The 14,992-nt window shown below is 36.2% G+C and overlaps 1 protein-coding gene across 9 annotated transcripts in view; it reads right to left on the bottom strand.

Moving 5' to 3' along the window:
• The window catches only part of LOC145675458 (uncharacterized), an 861,715-nt gene that overhangs the window by 95,227 nt on the left and 751,496 nt on the right, over positions 1–14,992 (bottom strand). For all 9 annotated transcript variants that reach the window (XR_014129123.1, XM_081745883.1, XM_081745887.1 and 6 more), the window contains one exon: positions 9,385–9,593. Coding sequence is in view for 8 of the 9 variants with exons in the window: in XM_081745883.1 (XP_081602009.1) it covers positions 9,385–9,593 (209 nt within the window). In the remaining variant the exon portion in view is untranslated. The remainder of the gene's footprint in view (positions 1–9,384; positions 9,594–14,992) is intronic.

Below are 14,992 nucleotides of genomic sequence, written 5' to 3'. Positions count from 1 at the left end.
TCGCCGTAATTTTTTCCACTTCGGAAACTGGGCGAATTTTACATTAAATTAAATTTTGTCGTTGCTATAGACTCATTTAGAGAAATGAATAAAAAAATCATCAATATACAAGAATGAACTTTAAGCAACAATACATTTTTTAAAAGATATATTAAAATTGAGTAAAAAGACAAACCATATTAAGTGTTGCATATATGCAACATCAGCGAAAAATGGGTTAAGAACACCATACATCCTACAAGTAACAACATACAGATATTTTATGCGACAAGGTACAGATTGACCACAGCCGTGCCGTAGAAAATCAGCGCCCGGGACGAGAGTATACGGCGTCGCCCCAATCGTTGCCAAGCGATTTTTCCTATCTTTTTCCTTTTTTCTCCCGAATTTTTCGCCTCCTTACTTCGGCGCCCGGGACCGCCGCCCCGCTCGCCCCCCCAAAGGGCACGGTCCTGAGATTGACCCAATAAAACTTACTACATTTTAAAGGGTGAGAAAACAAAAAGTATTGCAGATAGAAGTTTGTTTATAAAAAAAATAATAATATGACATTAAAAGCAGTCTATAATTACTCTGTTCGTTTGTGTGTTGATATGACACAACAAATAAGAACACAATTATTGTCAATATACAATAATACCCAATAGAACCTCAGACTTTTCGATCGGCTATAGCGTTGTCTATGGTAGGGCGAGAGGAGTACGGGTTATCCACTGACGTGCCGTTTTCAGTCGTCAAGTTGTCATTAGACTTTGATCAGGAGTTCATAGTGCGTACACAGTCGAAATGTTTTTTTTTTTTTTTCAAAAGCATGAGTTATGTGATTACATAGCTATTTCACGAATGAAAATGTTTCTAATCGGAAGACCACTGCATTGGTGGATCTATCAAGGACCCGCGGGGGCCCAGTTTTTTGAGTGATAAATATAACTGAAATAATATGTATAAGACTAAAATATATATAACACGATAATCATGCATATTGTTCTGTATGGTTGCGAAACATGGTCACTGACTCTGAGGGAAGAACATAATACTAAAAAAGTATTTGAGAACAAGATCCTGAGGCGAATATTCGGTCCCAAAAGGAACGAGAATAGGGAATGGCGGAAACTTCATAACGAGGAACTGCATTATTTATACCGTTTACCAAACATTGTTAGGGTCATCAAATCTAAGAGATTCAGATGAGCAGGTCATGTAGCCAGAATGGAAGAACGTAGGAACGCTATCAAAGTTTTAGCTGGAAATCCAATCGGAAAACGACCATTAGGAAGACCTAGGCGCAGATGGGAGGACAATATCAAGATGGATCGCGCAGAAATAGGAATACAAAGTAGAAACTAAATACAGTTGGCTAAGGATAGAAGTCAATGTAGAGCTTTTGTGATCGCGCATTGAACCTCCAGGTTCCATAGGCCATAGAGGTAGTTAGTTAGATCTGCCGCTGATGACAAGAATATTTTAGACTAAAAGATCCTGCTGAGATTTATTTTTGGACAAGGCAGCAGAGAACCTTAAGAAAAGAAGAAAAATAATTGAGAATAAATGCGAAACATATTCATCTTGTATGACTAAAAAAAGCGTTGTTATCCTGATTAAGATTTTTTTTTACTTCTTACAAAGCTTTAAGAAAATTACAAAAAATGAAAAAAAAAAGAAAATAATACGAATCCTGCATTTAGTGAATTTCCAGACATATTTTTTATTTATTCCGTTTTTTTTTTGTATTTTGTGTACTTCGTCTTCTGAAAGCATATTTTGAACTAATTCCATTCTCTTACTCTTAACCCCACTCCTTTGTATCTTCAATTTTCATACTATTATTTTTATTATTATTATTATTATTTTGTATTATTCTTTAGTTCTACATTAAGTTCTCTAAACTTTTTTCCCCTTCTTTCTTGTATTCTTATATGCCTTTTATTCAATGCCGCTTCCAAAATCCATCTTTAAAAAGAACTGACCCCTTCCCTTTCAAAATATATATATATATATAACTGAACGCAAAACTTTTCGTATTGTTTGAATAAAAAAAAGAGAGAGAACGACATTCTCAAGAATACGGAAAGTTTGACTACTTTTTTTCTTTGTCTCTCTTTGGCTTTTCTTTTTGTTGGCCACAGCTTGTGCTCGCCTCTTCTCAAGCTAAGCCGATCTCATCGTCTTCCCCCGCCACCACTCACTCCCACGACCAGAGTTGTCATCCTTTAGTTTTGCGCATGCGTGGGTGGTGAAAAAAAAGAAACTTAAAAAAAAAGATAAATCCATATTCTTCTGTACCTCACAATCCGCACTGCAAAAATTCTTATATAAGTTCTGTTGTACTTGTCTTTCTCTTTCTCTCTCTTTCTCTTCTCATTCCTACCCCTCCCCTGATTTTTTTAATGCATAATAGTAGTACGTAACTTCATCTAAAAGCCAATATCAAAACGAAGTAGATAGTCCTAGTTGTGGTAGTTTCATTTTTCTTTTGTAGTTTTTTTTTAATGTTTTGCCTTCTTCTGCACTGGGAAGACTCCCAAGTTCTGCGTACGGCCGTATGGGCTTGCTTTCATTCCATCATTTGTTCATTTCTATTTCGTGTTTCCATTATAATTTTCCATTATAAAAGGACGAGCAAGTGAATTGACGTTCTCTATAGGGGCAGTGACGCGTTAGAACTAGTTAAGAGTGGGGGGCGGACCAAAGGGAGAGTTAAAATTTTGTCCAAGCTTCCGAAATAGCGCACGCTTATTGTAAGGGGTTGGGAAGAAACTCCTTAATAGAGTACTCATCCTTCATATTCTCCCGATATAGCCCCTCTAGCTCTTTCCTTGAGCGCTCCGTATTCTTTATCTCTCTGTCTTTCTTATTCTTCGTTTCTCAGAGACAAAAAATATATGTAAAATGAATTCCGTATTTCTTTTTCTCTGTCCTCAAAAAATTTATTCTCTTTTCTCTTGTTTAGCTTTTACCCGTCTTCTTTTTCTTCATTTTTGTCTGAGCGCTTTTAATTATCTTTAACCAAGTCACTCTACTGGTTCTTCAAATTATTTCATCTCCTGCTTCTGTCCTTATCCATATTCCTGTTTTTTTTTTCTCTAAGAAAAGGGGTTAAATCTGTCGATGAAATAATAAAGAAGATAAAAGAAAATAAGGACAAAACGAACTGAATTTAACATAGAGGATAAAGTGGTAGTTTTTTTTTTAGAATGAAGGAACAACAAGGAGAAGGGAAGGGGACAGGAGAGACACAATCTTTGCGCTCCTCCCCAAAGAAACACTTGAACAACAAGGTCCGCATGGTCGGACCGACTAGCCTTGTTTTTTTAAAATTTTCTTTTCTTTTCTTTGTCTCTTAACGAACTAATAAAATCTTCTTTCTATTCTCTTTGGAACATTTGCAAGTATTCTTCTTCTTCTTCTTCTATTCTTTTTTAATAAATGAAGATTGAAGATGGGTCTAAAGTGGGTGAACGCAGAGAGAGAGAGAGAGAGAGAGAGAGAGAGAGAGAGAGAGAGAGAGAGAGGATTACAGAAAAAAGCATATGGTTAGTTTACGGAAGTGAACACGTTGATGATGGAGTACAAAAGACAGTTATTTTTTTTCCTTTCTTGTTTCAATTGACAAGCAAACAACAATTTACGTTACTGTTGATAGGAGCTAACTAGAACTAGTTCATAAAATAAATTTATGAAGAAAAAATGGTAAGAATTCCAAATAATACGGATTTAATGTTTAAACTGGAAGTAGTAGTCCTATAACCTCCGGCTGCAATAAAAGAATCAAGTTGGACAAGATACCTATTTTTGGAGTACTGGCTCTACATTAAAGAAGCTGTTACTCGCTGTCTATTACCATTTTCTCACTGGGGTATTGAGTCTACACGAAAGAACCGCTCCTCGCTGTATATTACCATTTTCTCACTGGGGTATTGAATCTACACGAAAGAACTGCTCCTCGCTGTCTACTACCATTTTCTCACAGGGGTATTGAATCTACACGAAATAACTGCTCCTCGCTGTCTACTACCATTTTCTCACTGGGGTATTGAATCTACAAGAAATAACTGCTCCTCGCTGTCTATTACCATTTTCTCACTGGGGTATTGAATCTACAAGAAATAACTGCTACTCGCTGTCTATTACCATTTTCTCACTGGGGTATTGAATCTACATGAAATAACTGCTCCTCGCTGTCTGTTACCATTTTCTCACTGGGGTATTGAATCTACATGAAATAACTACTCCTCGCTGTCTATTACAATTTTCTCACTGGGGTATTGAATCTAAACAAAAGAACTGCTCCTCGCTGTCTATTACCATTTTCTCACTGGGGTATTGAATCTACACGAAATAACTGCTCCTCGCTGTCTGTTACAATTTTCTCACTGGGGTATTGAATCTACATGAAATAACTGCTCCTCGCTGTCTGTTACCATTTTCTCACTGGGTATTGAATCTACATGAAATAACTGCTCCTCGCTATCTATTACCATTTTCTCACTGGGGTATTGAATCTACATGAAATAACTGCTCCTCGCTATTACCATTTTCTCACTGGGGTATTGAATCTACACGAAATAACTGCTCCTCGCTGTCTATTACCATTTTCTCACTGGGGTATTGAATCTGCACGAAATAACTGCTCCTCGCTGTCTGTTACCATTTTTTCACTGGGGTATTGAATCTGCATCAAAGAACTGCTCCTCGCTGCCTATTACCATTTTTATTACCGTTACTTTGAATGTTAACCTGCTTCCATTGCACCGCAATAAATACAGGTATGATGCATAACGGAGTATTTGCAAGAATTATGAGTCATAATTGTAAAACAGAATGGGATAAAAAAGTTACCTATTGATGTATCTTCTAGCGCTTCAAAGAAGAAATTAAACACTAGCCACCAGTTACTATTACGGAAGATTTTCCCCCTTTCCTGATACGACATTTGGAAAGCTGACCAGTGATCAAGAAGCAAATAGTTATCATACATTCTATGTTGACTTAGCCATCTGTTAGACAGCATGGGATTTCAATGAACGAAAACGATCCTCTTTCATCACGGTATCGGTGCCATGAAAGACAGCACCGAATTCGAGAACACGTTCCACCGTAAAGTGGCACCTTTGAACGACTCCCACACCAGTGCTGGATGGAGTGAAGGAGTTATCTTCAGCTGAGGAACTTGTTTATCACATCACAAGCACCATATGTGTAAAATGTTTGAATATATATATTAAACAGACCAAACAACCTCGCTTTGAAGGTTTGGTCCTCTATTACGAGCGAATTTTAGGGTTCACTCGAGCAGTAGGTTCTACCAAATATTTAATTTATAGGTAAAATACGATGTGAAACATTTTTCGTGAAGGAATGAGAGTGTGAATATAAGTGATTACTGTCAGTGCACAGCATACTGAAATGAATTTTGAGTGGTAGTGAAAGTATTGTATGTTAAAAGTGTCCTCTTCCGCTATCCTCGTTTATGGGTATCCCCCACGTCGCTGACGCGCAACTCTTTACGGACATACCCCCTCACTCCCGCTGCTGCGCTCATGCTCTGATTAGCTTAGATAGCATTCGCGCTTTTTAGTGTCCATCTAGCACATGTTGGTTCGTATTTTATGTACTGTAGTTTTTATGTCATACGTTCACACAGTATTAAAACTGAGCTCTCAGGAAGTCAATCTGCAACTAGTAATAGAGCTCCTCATTTAGTGCATGCTCTGCTAAAAGAAATTCAAAGCCTTAACCTAACTTGAAAATGTAAGAAATGTGTCAATATTTGGTAGAACCCTCTATTCGAGTAATGACAAAATTTAGAACATGTTCGGCTTTTAGATATTGTAGTCGAATATTAAGTGAACCATATCCTAAGACATTATATAGGATCAAGGTTTGAACAACTTTTGGCCACCAGCAAGCACAATATACTAATTATTTTTTTTTCAACATTTATATTGAGGTATTACTGTAAGAGACATATTAAGTAAGACAAAAATTACAGCATCAATTACCTAAAATTTAACTTTCTAAACAAATTATATTAAATATATATATAAAAATAGCTCTGCTTTCTACTCTGTATGCGAAAGATGTAAGCGTTAATTTGAATGAAGTGTAACATAATGCAGCAAACGTCGCCAAATGGCATTAAGTTTAAACACATTGTTCTACATTTTTCTTTTCTTTTCTTCTTTTTTAAAAAAACTCTTTTTAAGAACTTGGAACATCTTGTAGCAGCAAAGGAAGTGTTTCTTCTCTTAACGCCCAGCCAAGAGCTCTTGTGCCATAATTACACTGCATAAGGGACTGAGGCCAAGTGCCAACCCAACCAACTCTTATGAGTTCTGATGAAAGCTCCAGCCAAAAACGGAAGAAGTAGGAGAAAAAGTGAACAAATGAACAGCGGAGGAGAAAGTGACGTAATAGCTATCGGTATCATTTTTTTAAAGCTTGCTAAAATTAGTTACTCTCGATTTTACTAGTTGGTTTTTGTTTGGTTATTGAAAAAAATAAATAAAAGATAAAAACCAGTAGAGAATGCTCCAAGAGCGTTGCCAGAATGTAGAGATGTAGTGAGAAGGTTAACTGTGATTGTTCCTAGATGTAAAAGTAAATCTTTCTTTTTCTCCGCACCTTCTTCTCTTTCTCGCAAAAATTAGCAAGATATCATCTCTCTATGACTTACAGTTCTCGAGATATGACTGCTTTGGCCAATATCTGGGGAACGGTGGTCAGTTGGCCAGTAAACAATCAATCAGTGGCCACCGGTTACTATTTGATACCAAAAGGTTCACCATCCTCTTATGTATTAATCAACACCAGTATGATCTCACTGTGACTTACGTTTCCCGAGATTTGGCTCCTTAAATCTCCCGAAGTCGGAACTATTTTTTGGCTAATATCTCGAGAACGGTTAAGCCATAGAGAGATGATAGGGGTGTTAATCAATACCTAAGAGGATTTAACATTTTCGTACCGTATATTAACTGGTGGCCACTGGCCAAAGCAGTGGCCATTAGACAGTGGCCACCGGTTACTATTTGGTACCAAAATGTTCATTATTTTGTTAGGTATAGATCAATACCAATATCATCTCTCTATAACTTATGGTTGCCGAGATATGGCTCCTTAAATCTCCCGAAATCACCCATCTTTTGGCCAATGTCTCGGGAACGGTAAGAGTGACGCGAAAAATTCAATCACTTTCTCTGATAGTTTTTGATGCTCTATCGAGTGGAGGGCTTAAAATTGAAAAAAATCGAAAATTAACAGACAGAAAGACACACTGACATAGAGAATACAGTAACGAACCTTTTAAAGTTCGTTGGTAATAAAAAAAAAAAAAGCTTTTAAAAATTAAATTCACTGTATTCTAATAATTTTGATCATCTATCAACAAAGATTGAAAATAGCCGCTGCGGTAACGAGAGTGCTTACCTCTTGCACGTAGGGTCCCTGGTTCGATCCCAACTCTCACCAAGTGAGATTTGTAATGAACAAACACAGTGTACATGAGTTATTCTAGTTTTTTTTCCTCACACTTCCGTTGTTCTTCCATTCATATTCGTCTCATCATCAGTGTCTACTTCCTTAACTTCGGTGCATAATCGTGGGATCATTATCATTATATGTATTCTGCCTTTATTGGATATGTTCTATTCTCTCCCCTTCTTGCCATAACTGAGAAGCTTTAATGGTCCATGGTCTTCCGCTATCCTCTTCGTCTTCATGTAAGATTTTTCTGTTTTGATCTCGTTCATCAACTGCAATCTCCTTGACCCCCTCGCTCTTTTTCCTTCCACCATATCTTCTAGCACGTATTTCATGATACAATTTCTTCTCAGCCTATGTCCCAACCAGTTTCTCTCTAATAGTTAATTGCTATAGAGTAAAAACGGTAATAGATTGCGAGAAGCCGTTTTCTGCAATTAATTAATTAAGCGTCCTAAGAACATATTTAATCTCTATTCTGATGTCACTACTAATTCGTGAAGTGAGCTCATTCGTGGCTAAGCTGTTAGCATACGCGCCTTTGGTGTGGGAGATCCGAGTTCGATTCCCGGCGGGAGCTCATGTGGTTCGGATTCCACGTTGATGAGCAGGTCCCGTCTCATATAGCCTCGCTGCTGAAAGGGGCATTAAAATCAACTCAACTCAACTCAAATAATTCGGGAAGTTGTAGCCAGCAAGAGGGAAATAATAGAGGGGAAAAGGGAAATTTTCCGAATTTTTCACCTAAAAAAGGGATTTATTATTTTGAGCTGGAAACACTGCCATCAGACAGACACAAACTATCTGAAAATAAACATTGGTACCCACTAATAAATCCTACAACTATCATGGCGATATCTAACAAAGTAAGCAGGAAATAAAAATAATATCTCATTCTATTTCAGAAATTCTTACCATTTTTACCATTTACAGAACATGGTTTATTATAAACCATAACTGTACTTCCCCTAATTATCCTACTGAAACTTTTTATGGTGCGTAGTGCAGGCTAAGAACGAAGCTTTCAGACAGTGGTACGTTTGAATGTACCCAACAAGAGGGAAATAATGGAGGAAAAAAGGGTATTTCCCCCCAAATTCCCCTTAAAGTTGGACATTAAAATTTTCTGTATCTGGCAACACTGCTACCAGACAGACACAAACTATCTGAGAATAAACATTGGTACACTACTAATATATCCAACAATTATCATGGCGATATTTAAGAAACAAAGCTTCTAATTACAAAAAATAGATTAAGGTAAACCGAAAAGTAGTGAAAAACTAGAAAAATCAAGGGTTAGAACCTAAATACGAATTTTTCGTGCGCTGTCTAATTACCCCATTGCAACGATCTTTTCCCGCTTTTATTCGGTAAGGACGAGTTTTCGACTGGCGTAAGTTGACTTGCGCTCGGAATTATAGGTACACATTTATAAACAAAAATTTTGAAAATTTCGATTTTTGCCCAAATTTAGAGAAATTTTAATTTCCCTAGTTGGCAACATTGCGCGCGGGTAGGTCCAATTGATGTCAAAAGTTAGATGTCCATTCTAGATATCTACCTGACAAATCTTAAGGAGAACTTTCTATAACGACGGAAGCTACATGAAAAAAAAAAAGAAAATTCGAAATTCGAAAATTCTCGAATTTTTTACTTTGGGCTGAAATTTGAGAAGGAAATTCGACATCCAGAAGAAAAAGAACCTAATATGATAAACTATGGTCCAACCAGATTTGGTTGGAAAAATTATCCCGGTATCTTAATTAGTGTCCATACAGGAGCGGATTAAAAAAGTGACACACACGTGTGTGCCACCTTGGCCACCTGGGTCCGAAAGGGTTAATTAACTCTCGAGAAATTTATTGTAGTCATAAAATTTAGAGAAAAAAATGCACTTACCTTGCTACCGTGGGCGGAACTCGATTAATACTGAGGTCCAACGTCTGGCCTTGAGGACTAGGTACTTGAGGGCTGGAGGTCAAATGAGGGCTAGCGGCTGCTTGAGGACTGCCAACAACTCGCTGTCCACCTCCGAAATGCGGGCTGAGGTTCGCCTGACCGACGTATGAAGGCGCTAGTGACTGAGGTGTCTGAGGACTAGGTATTACCTGCAAAGCATAAACAACACATGAGGAACTGGCTAATTATCAACGTAACCTAACAAAATACAAAGTTTATTTATTTATTATTTGGCAAACGGAATTGAGACCTTGTAACCAAACATTGTACACTAGGTACGTTATTTACTCAAGAAATCATTGTCGTGTTACGTCTCTTTGATGTTACATTGTGCCACTACCAATTTAAATATGCTTTTACACGTTGTTTACATAATTAACAAGGGAATTTATAGCTGTTTTCAAAAACTGTTAAAAAATTACCTTTCTGTACAATTATTCAGAGAGAAACGACTACACAAGCAGAAAGTACATATCTAAAGTTTTGATATCTAAAAGAAGATAGTGCAAAATGTAACATTCTGGTTTGGTCTCTAAGGAGAGAAGCGAAACATACATCTATTTCTTTCTACGTTGCAGTATAAATATGATAGGTAGAAATTGCAATGTAACATATGCTCAATACTAATTACAGTGTTAAGGCAAGCAAATTGAAAACAAGCAAACATCACACAAACGTTTGAAGAGAACTGGGTCTCCGAAAAAAGAAAGAACGTTTGTAATATTACGATCTCTGATCTAATATGCTTCTAGTTTGAAAGGCATACATACAATTTTACAACAAAATAATGCTTATAAATTTCGTTTTTTTAAAAATGTATTTACAAATATTTTTTTTTTGTATTACGAAAGGAAAATTTCCAAATATTTTTGATGATTCGCACACACTCATTTATATTATAGAATTGTAGCAAGGGAGTATATGTACATAGTAAAATTGAAACACACAAACATTTGTCTTTTGATGTGCGAGCAAGTGTCAATGAAAGATGTCTATACACATATGAAGAAGACCATCCATTAAGACTTTTTTTGTATGTATTTATTCTGGAAGCAAATACGGACCAATTTGTATGATGCTCTCGTGAATATTTTCTTTTGATTTAAATTCGGAAAATAAGAATCTGTTGTGAACAAAAAAGGGGGAAATGAGATGGTGAAAAATACACACTAACAGCCGTAAAAGAAGAGATGTTTATATGTATGGATAAAATAGAAAAGGGATTTATACTCTCTGCATTCATTTTTAAAGAACAAGAAGGGATTCTTTTTAAGGGATAAGCATACGGGTACATGCTGTGTCTAATAGGAAAATGAGGCGTATTCTTTCTTTATTTTAAAGCAAGCGCATACATATAAATATTTCACTTAACGTACGTATAGGACTGCGAAATGAATCATACAGTGAATGTGGGCAAATGGACATCTCCCGACGTACGTAGCACATAAGAGAAAGTGAATTTTGTGGAAGTGGTCTTCAAACCGTTTGCGACAAACCACGACAGCATCTTCAAAGCGACCACCCCAGCCACTTCTTTGCTTTTGAAGGGTTTGGTTAGCTTTTAGTTTACAATGGTCAGATGGACTGTAAAAGCTGTGGTTGCTTGAGTTTTCACTGTCAACCCTTCGCTTTTTTTTTTTTACCCCTTTCCTTTTTACGCGAAAAGAACGCAGAGACGAGACAATTTTACCTTACCATCTCTGATTCTTTGTGTTTGCATATGTATGTGTATGCACTTTTGTGTGCTGGTAGAGGAAGGATGCCGCTAATAAAAGACGGGTGGATTTATGTAAGAGGAAAAATAGACAAAAAGATGCAGAAATCAGTAGAAGCGGAAAATATGAAAATATAATTTTATTATTATTATTATTATTATTATTATTATGATTATTATTATTATTATTATTACATTGCTTTTACGAGGGGGAACTTTCTTTATAATCCATTACACCATTTGTATCAATTGTCTACAATTAATCTTAATAATACTACAACCTACAACCATTTTGAGTTAGATGAAGTATGGTCAGCCATCAATTTCATAGTTGTTATTTCTGCGATTATTTACTGTTTAGTGATCGCCAAACTGTCGATCGCGAACTACTAGTACGGGGAGAGTTTCGGTAGATGGCGTTGACGCCCCGGTTGGCTAACCTTGATTCCTAAGTTTATAGGCAATAAACAAATGTCAGATTTTATTTTTAAAAATTTGGTAGTTCTTTTGGTTCGCGACTCACAATAGGATTTAAAGATGGTACTTCAAGAGTTTGGCGTCCAAATATTGACTTCAACATAAAACTCAATAACCTCGATTTCAATATACTGTCCCATAATCTTGACTTCAATCGATACACTTGATATCAACATAAATATCTATAATCTTCGTTTCAATACAAAATTCTATAATGTTGACTTCAATATAAAATTTAATATTCTTGACTTCAGTATAAACTGAAAAAAAAAATTGATTTCAATATAAAACTATAGTTTTGGCGTCAGTGTAGAACTTAATAATATTGACTTCATTTATAGAACAGATAATGTTGACTTCACTTCACTACCTCTAGAAGTTTTTCTAATTACTTTTTGCTACGGTGAAATGTATAGTGTTCTAGACGCAAAGTGAATCGAATAATAATTAGGTTGCATACGTAGTCACACATGACTATTTCTTTATTGTTTATATGTTTCTTTTGTGAGAAATGATCGGTATCATTTACTCTTTTAATTACGTATAAATTGAATAATACTGATTATCTGAACAATAAAACGGAAAGATGTGACATCTTTTTTGTAAACCTACATTGTAAAACGTACTGCAATGTATTATTTTACGATTTTTGAAAGGGAATGTCAACACAATTATGCGGTAATGCCTTTTCTTAAGCCACCAATGTGTAAGTACTAGTTTTCGTAAGGTCATTAGACGGAAATAATGGAAACAAGCTTTTTAAACGTAGAAATACCATTTCCAGATTTTTTTTGAAGGGATTTCATTCTAAGGAAAAACAGAGGGGGTCAGAAAGTTGTAACTTCTTGAATAGATTAATACTGACACTTTTCAAATAGCCGTGTTTCACAATCCTCTGGTGCACACCAACAAGAACTCAGCTAGTATTTAAAATGTATCTCCGTACCCCAACTTTATTATTATTATTATTATTATTATTATTATTATTATTATTATTATTATTATTATTATTATTATTATTATTATTATTATTATTATTATTATTATTATTATTAAGTATTCTGCCTTTCGGCAGGTTCTGGAACTAATGAGGATTTTTTATTTTTATTTTCATTTTTCTTTTTTCAATTTTTAGATTTAGGCTTGGAAATGTTTCTTCCACTTTTCTCCACTTCCATCTTCAGCTTCCTCTTTTAACTCACAATATTTTCTCCTATCTTTCAAATCATCGATTAGCTGTGTTCTTCTTCTTCCTATTCCTCGCTTTCCTTCCATCTTTCCTTCTACGGCGGTGTGAAGAAGACAATTTCTTCGCAAGGTGTCTCCAATCCAATTGGTCTTTCTACGAAGGATGGTGGCTAGAAGTGTCCTCTTCTCTCCGAGCCGTTTTAAAACATCTTCGTTTCTTGCTCTCTCTCTGTCCATTTTATGTTCTCCATCTTCCTCCAACACCACATTTCGAAGCTCTCTAAATATTTCTTTTCTAACTTCCGTAATGTCCAAGTCTGAACCATACAGTGCAATGCTCCATATATAGCACTTGACCAACTTCTCCTTAAGTCCAATATTGAGCCTGCTAGTTGAACTGTCGTAAAAGGCGGATGAACCACTAAATGGTCAACGGCATGTAGATGTGGAAAGGAAATGGGAATACTAGCACATTATCTTTTCCCCAGAAGTGACGAAGGGAGAGAACCCTAACTTACTTTATATAATTTGTTACGCCGTTACCGACGGATATTGAAACATAGATTTACATATAGAGCCGGCTCTACCATTTGTATAACATGTGCATTTGAACGGGGTGGTAAGTTTCGAGGGGTGGCAAATTCTGTCATAACTATATTATTCAAAATAAATATGTCTTGTTGGAAACAGACTTCATGATGATGGTAGTTAAATTGACTAAGCTGACCTTCTGTTTGAATACTGTATTCATAAATCATGTTAAGATTGCATTAGTTTAAGGTCGCATGGACAGTGCTAAAGCAAATGGTCAAACAAATCCCAGAATAAAATGCTCGATTGTTGTTAAATACAAGAACTCAAGTCTCGAACAGTATCAAACACCTGTTCCGTTTAGTTAGTTATTCCAGTTTTGATATGAAAACTAGTCTTGTCTTTATTACAAATAAGTTCCTTATCTTTTAAAGTTGAAACAAGACTCTTTTAAAAAAATAACAGATGTAGAAGAAAAATCAAGAAATAAAGATAAATGTGCTAGTTGCACTGGAATTGCAAACTGATTTATATTGAGATTAAAGCTCGATATTGAGTTCTATAAAAAGAATTAGTATCTTTCCTATGCAGTTGTATCTGCTTTATCTTTCACTAACATAATTAATAATCATTTAAAGAAAAACAGACAAAACAAGATTGTATTTGTAGTGTTTAGGCCTTTCTGAGTGCGAGTTCATTTTCGCTCCCTTTCGTTTCTCATGATGCGGTAGCACACTTAAAATCATGGCTTTTAAGATTTGTTCTTTCCGGAGAAAGAGAGGATGGCGGTAACGATGACATTGCACTGGGCGGTAAATTGCCTAGGGTTGGCCCCGTATATGTAAATAGAACGTATACAAGTTTCTACGTAATTTCTTAAACCACTCGCGAGAGGTCTCATACTTTTCAAGCGAGGGCGTTTTTCAAAACTTAGTGTTTACCAATTTCGGCAGTTTATAACTCTGAAAGTGGGCCGCGGTGGCTCAGTGGTAGAGCGTTCAACTCTGGTGCTTGGGATCCCAGGTTCGATCCCAGCCCCCGCCAAGTGAACTTTGTGGTGGACAAACACCGTGTGCGTGGGTTTTCTCGGGGTTCTCCAGTTTCCTCCCACTTTCTTCATTCCACCATCTCATTCATTATTCATCATCACCGTCTCCTTTAGCCTAACCGGCATAACCGTGGGACGTAAAACTCAAAGATTTCATTTCATTTTATAACTCTGAAAGGAGGCGTTACCGAGCCATGATCATTAGAACACTTTCATTTCAAGTGTGATTAGGAATCACCTCCTAAACCTCATTTATGACACGGCATTCCATTAACAAGCTGTAATACAAAATACGAGGTTAAATCAAGATAGTACCCACGGGGGATCCACAGGATCAGGATTTTCCCCCTCCCCCCGAAATTTCTAACTCAACATACATTTGTATACTTTCTCAATGAAACTATACTTTTTGAACAGGGAAACGGTTGATGTAACATAAAAATTTAATCTTACACTTTATCTGTACTCTTATAAAAATAATCTATTATTATCAATAGATGACATGGTTACCGTATAGCATCAGTTTTATCTTAATTGATGGCGTGGTTATCGTACAGCGTCAGTTTTATCATAATAGATGGCGTGATTTT

Source organism: Thermobia domestica, chromosome 18, assembly GCF_964235325.1.
Source record: "Thermobia domestica chromosome 18, izTheDome1.hap1.1, whole genome shotgun sequence".
Classification (NCBI taxonomy): Eukaryota; Metazoa; Arthropoda; class Insecta; order Zygentoma; family Lepismatidae; genus Thermobia; species Thermobia domestica.
Note: the sequence above shows the minus strand (reverse complement) of the source record. Positions and strands in the feature narration are given on the sequence as shown.